Genomic DNA, 9,817 nt, shown 5'->3' with positions numbered 1-9,817 from the left:
CTGGGGGTGACGCTCATCCCAAGGGTCCTGGATGATCCGTGGGTGGTCCCAGGGCTGGGCCCGAGGTGGTTTGGGGAGTCCCAAATCATCCAGAAACCACTTGGGTGAGCTGGGTGTGGGGACGGGGGATGGATGATGGATGGATGGATGCATGATGGATGGATGGATGGATGGATGATGGATGGATGGATGGATGATGGATGGATGGATGGATGATGGATGATGGATGGATGGATGGATGGATGGATGGATGATGGATGGATGGATGGATGGATGGATGATGGATGGATGGATGGATGGATGGATGGATGGATGGATGGATGATGGATGGATGATGGATGGATGGAGGGGTGGTCTGTGTCACTATCACATGCGGTGTCACCCCTCACAGCCCGGGGGTCGCGGGGTTCCCTCGCGCGTTCCCGCGGGGCGCTGCCGCTCTCGGCCGCCAGGGGGCGGCAGTAGCTGCCGCCGCCACTCCCTCGGCGCCCCGGCAACAAGTGCCGAGCGCTGATTGGCCGAGCGCCCGCGGGGAGCGCCGCGATTGGTCCCGTGCCCCCATCCGGACCTCCCCCGGCGGGGCAGCGGCCAGAGCGCGCCGCGCGCAGGACAGCCAATCAGAGAGGCGTGCGCTACGGCAACAGTAGGGGACAGCCAATCAGCGTGCGCCGCGCCACGCCAGGCCCCGCCTCCACTGAAGACCGCGAAAACGCGCCGGGCGGCAGGAGCGGGAAGCGGTGGGCGGGGCCTGGGGGCTGCACAGCCAATAGGGAGCGAGGGCGGGCTCGGCCCCGCTGCGGCGCGGGTTCGATCCCGGCCTGATCCCAGCCCGATCCCGGTGCGATCCCGGTTCGGCTGCCCCGCGTCCATGGAGCCGGCCGAGGTGGAGTTCCTGGCCGAGAAGGAGCTGGTGACCATCGTGCCCAACTTCAGCCTCGACCGGATTCACCTCATCGGGGTCGGCGGGGCCTGGGCTGGGCTGCGGGGGCCGGGGCCGGCCTGAGGCCTTGGGGACGCGGCCTGGGGTGGCCGAGACCGAGTGTGGGGCAGGGCAGGGTCTGCCCGTGCTGGGGCAGGGGTTAGGTGTGGGGAATGGGGTTTAAGGGAGTGGGGTTGAGGTGCAGGGGCTGGGGGGTGAGGGAGAGGAGCTGGGGATGAAGGAGAGGAGCTGGGGATGAGGGAGAGGAGCTGGGGATGAGGGAGGGGAGCTGGGGCATTGGGATGGGTCTGAGGTGTTTGGGAGCAGGGAGGAGCTGGGGATGAAGGAGAGGAGCTGGGGATGAAGGAGAGGAGCTGGGGATGAAGGAGAGGAGCTGGGGATGAAGGAGAGGAGCTGGGGATGAAGGAGAGGAGCTGGGGATGAAGGAGAGGAGCTGGGGATGAAGGAGAGGAGCTGGGGATGAAGGAGAGGAGCTGGGGATGAAGGAGAGGAGCTGGGGATGAAGGAGAGGAGCTGGGGATGAAGGAGAGGAGCTGGGGATGAAGGAGAGGAGCTGGGGCATTGGGATGGATGAGGTGTTTGGGACAGGGAGGAGCTGGGGGCATGGATTTGGGATGAGGGATGGCAAGGCAGAGGGTTGGGAGAAGGGGCAGGGCAGCCCCCAGGAGGTTCGGGAGGGGGCTGTGCTGTCCCCCACACCTCTGGGGGTTTGTGCAGCCCCTGAGCCTTGGCTGGGAGTGTCCGGCTGTCCTGGGGCTGGCCAGAACCTGGGGAGCCTCTGGAAAGCCTCAGGGTGAGCCCAGAGGCTGCTGCATGTCCAGGGAATTTGTAACTCCTGGGGAACCTCTGGGAGCAGCATGTCCCGGGAGATGGAGTTTGTAACTCCTGTGGAACACCTTGGAATAAAAGGAAAAAAATTGGTTAATCCTTCTCAAGGGAGATGAGGGAAAGTCTGAGAGCAGGAATTCTGGGAAGCAGGAGGAGGAAATGCAGGATCAAATGTTTGACTCGGGCTTTTCCAAATCCTCTGGAAACTCTCACCACATTAGCAGACAAGTTGTGTGCAGTCCAAGCCCGCCTCTCATCCTTAATTTGTTTTCCAGGGAGATCTGGGTCCCTTCAATCCTGGTTTGCCAGTGGAAGTGCCTGTGTGGCTGGCCATTAATCTGAAGCAGAGGCAGAAGTGTCGGCTCATTCCCCCAGAATGGATGGATGTTGGTGAGGATGGAGGCTCTGCCTTCTGCCTTTAGCTCTGGCCTTCAGTGGGTGCAGTGGAAACATGAAATTAAAAATAATCCGTTATAATTCAAAAACACAAAGCAGCTGAGACAGAAGGATCTCGTGTCCCACCACTGGAATTCTTTATTTACTCTGAGGGTGGTCAGGCTTGCTCAGAAGAAGCTTTAGGGACTTTGGGTCACAGAATCCCAGAATTTTTTAGGTTGGAAAAGACCTCCAGCCTCATCAAATCCAACTTGTGCCCACTGAGTGCCACCTCCAGGGATGGGGACTCCAGACCTCCCTGGGCAGCCCCTTCCAGAGTTTAACCACCCTTTCAGTCCAGGAATGATGTCCAACCTGAACCTCCCTGGCAAAACTTGAGGCTGTTTCCTCTCATCCTGTCCCTGATTCTTGGGAAAACCTCTGTGAGGAGGGAGACCTTGGAGGCATCCATGTCCCTTGTGTGCCTCCTCACTGGAGCCTTTTCCTGCCCTCACATCCCTGGAGGCTTGGGCACCGAGCTGATCCTGCACAAACAATTTGGGTTTTCCCTGGGGAGAGAGGGGGGAAGCACACAAAACCTGAGCGTCCCTGGTTGTGTTTTAGGGAAACTGGAGGAAATCCGGGATCAGGAGCGGAAGGAGGACACCTTCACCCCAATGCCCAGTCCCTACTACATGGAGCTCACCAAGCTGCTGCTGAACTAGTGAGTAGGAGCTGAGCTGGGCCATTTTCCACCCCACTTGGTGTGAGCATGGAGGATTTTTCAAGCTTTGCTTGGCAGCAGCCCCGCAGGGCGGTGGGGAGAGGGAGAGTTGAGGGAGCTTTATCCCTCAGCCTGCCAAGATTTCGCAGCAGCACTTCCCTCGTGGTAGCTCAGCCTCTCAGGAGCTTGGGGATGGCTCGTTCTGTGGCCTCATAATTGGGGCTGTGCTGCTTTATTGAGCAGCAGCTCGGCGTGGAGGCCTGGAGGAGCCGCAGCACGTTCCACGGCTGCAATCTGTTCAGCAGCCTCCAGCCTCCAGGCTTCTTCCTTGGCTCTCCTTCAGGAGGAAAGCTCCTCTTCCCTCAGCCTGGGAAGCAGGAGGCCGGGGATATTCCGAGCCTGAGCTCCTGCCTGCTGAGGCATTTCACTTGTAAAATCTGCTGGCTGGTATTTGTCTCAGCGAGGGCTCTGCTGACTTTTTAAGCCCTCGATTAAGCAGGGTGGGCATTCCAGCTCTGGCTTTTCCCTCTGGAGAGGAGGCTCCTGGCGTGCTGCTCCTTCCCAGCACGCTCCAGCAGCCCTGACAGCTCTGTCCCTGCGCATCCATTGCCTCTCCCAGCTCCTTATGGCAGCGCTGAGTGGCTTTAATGGGGTGATGTGGCACATCCCAGCCCTGACAGCTCTGTCCCTGCACATCCATTGCCTCTCCCAGCTCCTTATGGCAGCGCTGAGTGGCTTTAATGGGGTGATGTGGCACATCCCATCCGGCCCTTCCAGCTTAGTTCTCCCTGGTGGAGCCCTGGGAGCCCCGAGCTGGGGATTTCATCCTGCCTGAGCCCATGGATTCCCCAGCTGGCCGTGACTTTGGCCAGGTTTGGGCTCCTCTGTGCGCCTGGTACCAGCTGGGCAACTAAAGAGCAGAAGGATTCTAGTGACAGCCAGCTGCTGCGTTGGAGCTGAGCATTCCTGGGGAAAGAGCCCATCCCAGCAATGCCAGCAGGACAAGGAGCACAGAGGATTTTTTTAGGTTGGAGAAAAAAACTTTTAGCGCGGAGCCGCAGGTTTTTAGCAAACCGTCCTGCGAGCGCCTGGGTGGGTGTCACCACTCTGTGACAACACCACGCACCCCTCAGAGCCTGCCCTGACCCTGCTCTCCATCCCAGTGCCTCTGACAACATCCCGAGGGCGGACGAGATCCGGACGCTGGTGAAGGACACGTGGGACACGCGCATGGCCAAGCTGCGCCTGTCCGCCGACAGCTTCGTGCGGCAGCAGGAGGCTCACGCCAAGGTGGGCCAGCCTGGGGGGATCCGGGGGGACGAGGGAGGAGCTGCTGGGAAAAGCCTGCTCCTCCTGGCTTGTGGGTGTGTCCCTGAGGAGCTGGAGTTGGGTGTTGTGCCTTGTGGGAAGCGAGGAGTTGTGGAATGGTTTGGGTTGGCTCTTAGGGAGCTTGTTCTGCCCCTTTCCACACTTTCCACTGGACCAGGCAGCTGCAAGCCCCATCCAGCTTGTGCTTGAACACTTCCAGACATGGGGAATGCTGTTGAAATGGTGCTTGGATGCTTCTCTTGCCCAGGGCTGGCAGCTGGGTCAGTCCCTTGGGCTGTCACCAAAGGGAGCTGTGGGCTGTGAGCTGCTTCCTGAGTACGTTGTCTTCCCAGATCCTGTTGTTTCCCCTTTTAGCTGGATAACTTAACCCTGATGGAGATCAACACCACTGGCACTTTCCTGACCCAGGCCCTGGACCACATGTACAAGCTCAGGACTAACCTCCAGCCTGGCGAGAGCTCCCAGTCCCAGGAGTTCTGAGGGGAGCTGGGAAGGAGCTGCCTCGTGTGGGCAGCCCCAGCTCCTGCAGGGACCTGCCCACCCCACATCTCCCCCAGGACCAGCTGGGAGCTGCTCTGGAGCTGCCGGAGCATCCCCAGAGCCTCAGTGCAGCCCCCACGGGGGCTTTTTGCCCTCTCTCCCTCCCCCAGGGGTTTTTACTCTCCCCTCTGGGGTTGCCCCACCCTTGGGGCACTTCTGCTCCCCTCCCCGTTTTTGTCAGCCCCCAAAACCAGCACAAGATCCCCCAAAACACGACTTGATTCAGAGCCCAGCCCTGTCCATGTCCCCTTCCCCTGTTTACAGCTCTGGGATGTGGCACTGAGGGTGACACAGGGCACAGGGTGAGCTTGGGGACATCAGCTCTGTGTCACGCTGTCCTGTCCATGTGTCCTCCCCCTTGGAGTTGCTGTGTCCTGTCCTTGTCCCAGTCCAGGTGTCCCCCACTCTCCCAGCTTGGTGTCACCACATCCCCTCACCTGTGGCACAGTTCGTGTGACCCCAGCTCTGTCACCACGTTCTGCCTATGAAACACTCCTTGTGTCCCCTGGCATGGTGGCACCTTGTCCCCTGTTTGTGGCACAGTCCCTGTGTCCCCCAGTAGGGTGGCACACTGTCCTTGTGTCCCCACATTGCGGTGCCCCTGTCCCCATGTCCCCTCAGGGCATGAAGAGCAGGCAGTGCCACTGTCCCCGTGTCCCCTCGGGGCACAGACAGCCAGCAGTGCCACTGTCCCCATGGCCCCTCAGGGCATGAAGAGCAGGGCAGTGCCGCTGTCCCCGTGTCCCCTCGGGGCTCTTCCTCCCGGAGCCGCTCTTGCCGCAGCGGTGCCGCCTGTCCCCGGTGACTCTGGGCGGATCTCTCGGGCTGTACTTCAGCGAGGGAACTTCTGAGGGCAGCACAGGCCACACACTGCCTTGAAAGCCATAAATTTCGAGGCGGTGCTTCCATGGATTTTCTCAGAGCCTTGAGGGAAAAAAAAAAAAAAAAAGAAAAAGAAAAAAGAGAAAGAAGGGAAGATGTGCCGGCAATGAGGTGTCTGCTGGGGAGATCAGCTGGGAAGCAGATCCATCTGCTCTTTGGAGAAGGACAAAAGAAAATGGTTTTCCCTCTCAGATGCCAGGCTGTGGGGAAATACCAGAATATCAACCATCTTTATTTTTGTAATATTTGGGGTTTTTATCTGAAGCTGTCTGTAAAAAAAAAAAAAAAAAAGATAATAAAAAAATAATTGCAGCTGAAGAACGGCATCAGATTAATCCTGGGCTGTGTCATAAACAATGCTTGGAAAATCCTGCAGCTCTCCTTTGGCTCCGGCCCCGTTTCCCTGCGGCAGAGAGACGGGCAAGGGCAGGATCCAGGGTGGGATTCGGGGCAGGATCCAGACAAGATTTAGGGCAGGATCCAGGGTGGGATTCGGGACAGGATCCAGGGCAGAATTCTGGCAGGATCTAGGGCAGAATCCAGGGCAGGATCCTGGTGGGATTCAGAGCAGGATCCAGAGAGGATCTGGGGTAGAATCCTGGCAAGATCTGGGGCACGATCCAGGCAGAATCCAGACAAGATCTGGGCAGGTCCAGGCAGGATCCAGCAGAATCCGGGGCAGGATCTAGGGCAGGATTCAGGGCAGGATCCTGGTGGGGATTCAGGGCAAGATCCAGACAGGATCTGGGGCAGAGTCCTGGCAAGATCTAGGGCAGGATCCAAGGCAGAATCCAGGCAGGATCCAGCAGGATTCAGTGCAGAATCCAGGCAGGATCCAGCAGGATTGAGGGCAGGATCCAGACAGGATCCAAGGCAGAATCCAGGCAGGATCCAGCAGGATTGAGGGCAGGATCCAGGCAGAATCTAGGCAGGATCCATCAGGATTCAGGACAGGATCCAAGGCAAAATCCAGGCAGGATCCAGCAGGATTCAGTGCAGAATCCAGGCAGGATCCAGCAGGATTGAGGGCAGGATCCAGACAGGATCCAAGGCAGAATCCAGGCAGGATCCAGCAGGATTGAGGGCAGGATCCAAGGCAGAATCCAGGCAGGATCCAGCAGGATTGAGGGCAGGATCCAGCAGGATCCGGGCAGGCTGTGGCCGGAGCAGGGCTGTGCTGCTGGCAGCTGTCTTTATTCCCGGTGCCCGAGGGTGCCAGGCTGCCGGCGCTGCCCTTCCCCGAGCATCTGGGCCAGGCTCCCGCTGCCATCTGTGCCCTGCGTGCCCGGGCTGTGCCCCGCGGGGCTGGCACCGCGGGAGGATGGCAGGAACCACGGCAGGAGCTGCCGGGAATGCTCGGAGCAGGGCTGCGTCCCCGAGGGAGAAAGGATTCCTTGCCGTCGTTGTGGAAGAGTTTATTTGGGGGTTTTTTTTTGGGGATGTTTTCAGGAATTACAGCAATATATTCATAAATACCTAATTACTACATTCAACAAATAATATATTACATTACAATTAATTCCAACAAGGTACACTTTGAACATGTTTAGGGTTGGGTTTTTGTCCTTTTTTGGGGTTTTGTTTGGTTTTTCACAGCGACCAACCTGCCCCCAGCAGGTTCTGCCTTTCTCTCCTTCCTCCCAGCCCTTCCAGGCTCTGGCACAGCTGCTCCAGCAATTCTGCACGGACACAAATGCTCACCACAACCCCAGCGTGGGGGAAAAATTGGTCCAAAATCCCTGAATCCAGGCTGGTGAGGAGGGAAAGTCAGCACAGGAGCTGCTACAAAGCCAGGCTGCATCCCAGCCAGGCTCCTCAGCACGGCGAGGGATAAATTGCCAATAATTCCCCATCCCTGCCTTCTCCCCCTCCCTCTGCCACGGCACACAGGAAGGGAAAGGAGAAGAGCAACGAGCGAATTTTGCCGTGTTAAAATTCCCCTCAAAGCCCAGAGTTGGCAGCGGCGAGGCCAGAGGCTGGCGAGGCAATTGGGGATTTAAAAAAGATTAAACTAATTTCTGTCACAAGGGCATTTTGCTTTTTAATCTTGCCCAGCTTTTTGTGATTTGGTGAAGCCAATGAGAGAGCAGGGAGCAGGGGGGGTGTGGGGGGGTTAATGCTTTTCTTTGCCAGTGCAATGAGGGAATTTAAAGCAGGAAGCAGAGGTCACCTTTTTCCCGGAGATGTGAGGCTGGTCTCGTGGCGAATTAAAAACAATTTCTAATAAATAATTTAAAAATAACAATCAAATAAAAAGGCTCCCCCGGGGGAGGGGAGGCGGGGCACACTCTGGTTTTTAGCGAGTGGCTAAAAATGGCACCAAGGCTGACCCTGGTGGCACCAGGACATCCCTGCCCGCCTGCGGGCACAGCTCCACAGGGATTGTCCCCAAAGTGCCACCAAGAGACCCCACAGGACCCGCTCTCCCTGTGCCCAAACTGCCTTAGAGCAGCTCTGATTGTCTGGGTGTTTTTTGGGGGGGGGGACAAGGACACCCCAGTGCCACCCACCCCTCAACCCTCCTCCCTCTCCACACAATTCCTTGGGATTTTTCCTTTGGCAGACGGAGCCTGGGCAAGGCTCAGACACCACCCGGTGCTGTGACACCCACGACGACCCAGCTGGAGCAGAAAAAGCCCCAGAAAGCAAAGAAAAAGGGTAAAAATAAAAAACAAAACCACAGGAGGGTGGAAGGGCTCAGCTTCTCGAGGGCCTGGTGGTGGGACAGGACCCGCCCCAGTGGAAAAGGGGATTTATTTTTCCTGGGTTTCAATTCTTTTTAAAACATTTCAATATCTTTTCTGGCCCGACCAGCAGCAGTACAAACACCAAAAGCGAGTTAATCCTTTTGCCAAAAGGAAAAAAAAAAAAAAAGAAAACAAACTAGAAAGAAAGTAAAAACAGGGAGGCAGAAGGAGGGGGGGAAAAAAGGAAAAAAAAAAGCAGAAACATCTTAAAAAAAAAGGCAAGCTTTTTATAACAATAATTAAAGCAATAAAAACATACAAAACTTTGTTGTTTTTTAATATATATACACAGTACAAGGCTGAAGCACCTTTTTTTTTTCTCTCTATTTTTCCGCCTGTTCAATCCCAAAGCCGGGGTGACAAAGTGACCCCGCGCGTGTCCCTGCCCCTTCCCCGCCAACCAGGAACAAAAAGGGACCTTCAACCAGTTTATTGACTTTATTTTTGATAGCGAAGTGCATTTCCAGGGGAAGCCCCGGGCTGGGGGTGCCGTGCTGGGAGCGGGGTCCGGCAGCACCCGGGGCCCCGCCGGGTTTAGTGTTGTCGGTGGAGTCTTTCATTGTATTTTTTTTTTTCTCCATTTTTTTAGAAAAAAAAAAACCAAAAAACAAAGAACCAACAAAAATGAGCGTTATAAAGTGTGGGTGGGTGGAGGGGGCGCTTTCAGAGCCGTGGCCCCCGGAGGAGGGGACAGGAGGGGACGTGCCGAGGGCTGCTGGCCGTGGGATGGGCTCCCGGCTCCTCCCGGCTCCCGTTTGCTTCATGCATGGCACATTCTCCATTATTTAATTCTCTTTTTTTTTTGTTGTTTTCTTCCTTTTATTATTAATGATTTTGTTGTCGTGGTTTGGGTTTGCTTTCTTTTTTTTTTTTTTTTTAGCTTTTTTTCCGTTTGTTTTTTTTTTTTTAAATTTTATTTTTGTAGCTTCAAACCTCCCAGTGAAAAATATTAAATATTCAAGGTAATAAAATAGATTATTATTTCTAGACTATATGTTCAGCCTGGCCCAAGGAGCGTCACCTGGGGTACCCCTTGAAATAACCCCTAGACCACTGCATTGCAGGCAAGGCAAGGCACTTCCGCAGGTGATCCAGCTCGGCTTGCAGGCGCTCCCGCTCCGACACCATCTTCTGCTTCTGGCTCCTCAGCTCCTGCAGGCAGCCAGGGAAGGGGAATGGTCAGAGGGCACCCGACAGCTCCAGGGGAGGGGAACGGCAGGGAACAGGGTGGGGGTGCTGCTGGGAATGGGCATGTAGGGAATGGGCACTGCAGGGATGGGCAGGGAATGGGCACTGCAGGGTTTGGGATACAGCAGAGGATGGGAAGTGCAAGGAATGGACAGGGAATGGGCAGTGCAGGGATGGGCAGGGAATGGGCACTGCAGGGAATGGGCAGTGCAGGGATGGGACAGTGCAGGGGATGGGCAGCACAGGGAATGGGCACTGCACAGT

The 9,817-nt window shown here is 56.4% G+C and overlaps 2 protein-coding genes across 5 annotated transcripts in view; one reads left to right on the top strand and one right to left on the bottom strand.

Annotated features, from left to right (window-relative positions):
- Positions 1-767: 767 nt before the first annotated feature.
- Positions 768-5,425, top strand: GINS2 (GINS complex subunit 2). The gene is made up of 5 exons (XM_039721266.1): positions 768-958; positions 2,044-2,158; positions 2,768-2,867; positions 4,031-4,157; positions 4,551-5,425. The coding sequence occupies exons 1-5, from the start codon at positions 869-871 to the stop codon at positions 4,674-4,676; spliced, it is 558 nt and encodes a 185-aa protein (XP_039577200.1). The 5' UTR covers positions 768-868; the 3' UTR covers positions 4,677-5,425.
- A 3,196-nt stretch (positions 5,426-8,621) lies between these two features.
- GSE1 (Gse1 coiled-coil protein) overlaps positions 8,622-9,817 on the bottom strand; it is a 97,974-nt gene continuing 96,778 nt past the window's right edge. For 2 of the 4 annotated variants that reach the window (XM_039721177.1, XM_039721176.1), the window contains exon 17: positions 8,622-9,517. In XM_039721177.1, coding sequence (XP_039577111.1) covers positions 9,383-9,517 — 135 coding nt within the window. In that variant the 3' untranslated portion in view covers positions 8,622-9,382. The remainder of the gene's footprint in view (positions 9,518-9,817) is intronic. The other 2 variants (XM_039721175.1, XM_039721178.1) reach the window with 1 other exon arrangement.

The sequence above is a fragment of the Passer montanus genome, unplaced genomic scaffold (assembly GCF_014805655.1).
Source record: "Passer montanus isolate IOZ18808 unplaced genomic scaffold, ASM1480565v1 scaffold45, whole genome shotgun sequence".
Taxonomy (NCBI): domain Eukaryota; kingdom Metazoa; phylum Chordata; class Aves; order Passeriformes; family Passeridae; genus Passer; species Passer montanus.
This window is presented reverse-complemented; position numbering and strand designations above follow the sequence as displayed.

Coding starts and splice junctions, on each gene's coding strand:
- GINS2 (XM_039721266.1), top strand. CDS start 869: ATGGAGCCGGCCGAGGTGGAGTTCCTGGCCGAGAAGGAGCTGGTGACC. Junction 2,159..2,767: donor CCCAGAATGGATGGATGTTG/GTGAGGATGGAG, acceptor GTTGTGTTTTAG/GGAAACTGGAGGAAATCCGG. Junction 2,868..4,030: donor ACCAAGCTGCTGCTGAACTA/GTGAGTAGGAGC, acceptor TCTCCATCCCAG/TGCCTCTGACAACATCCCGA.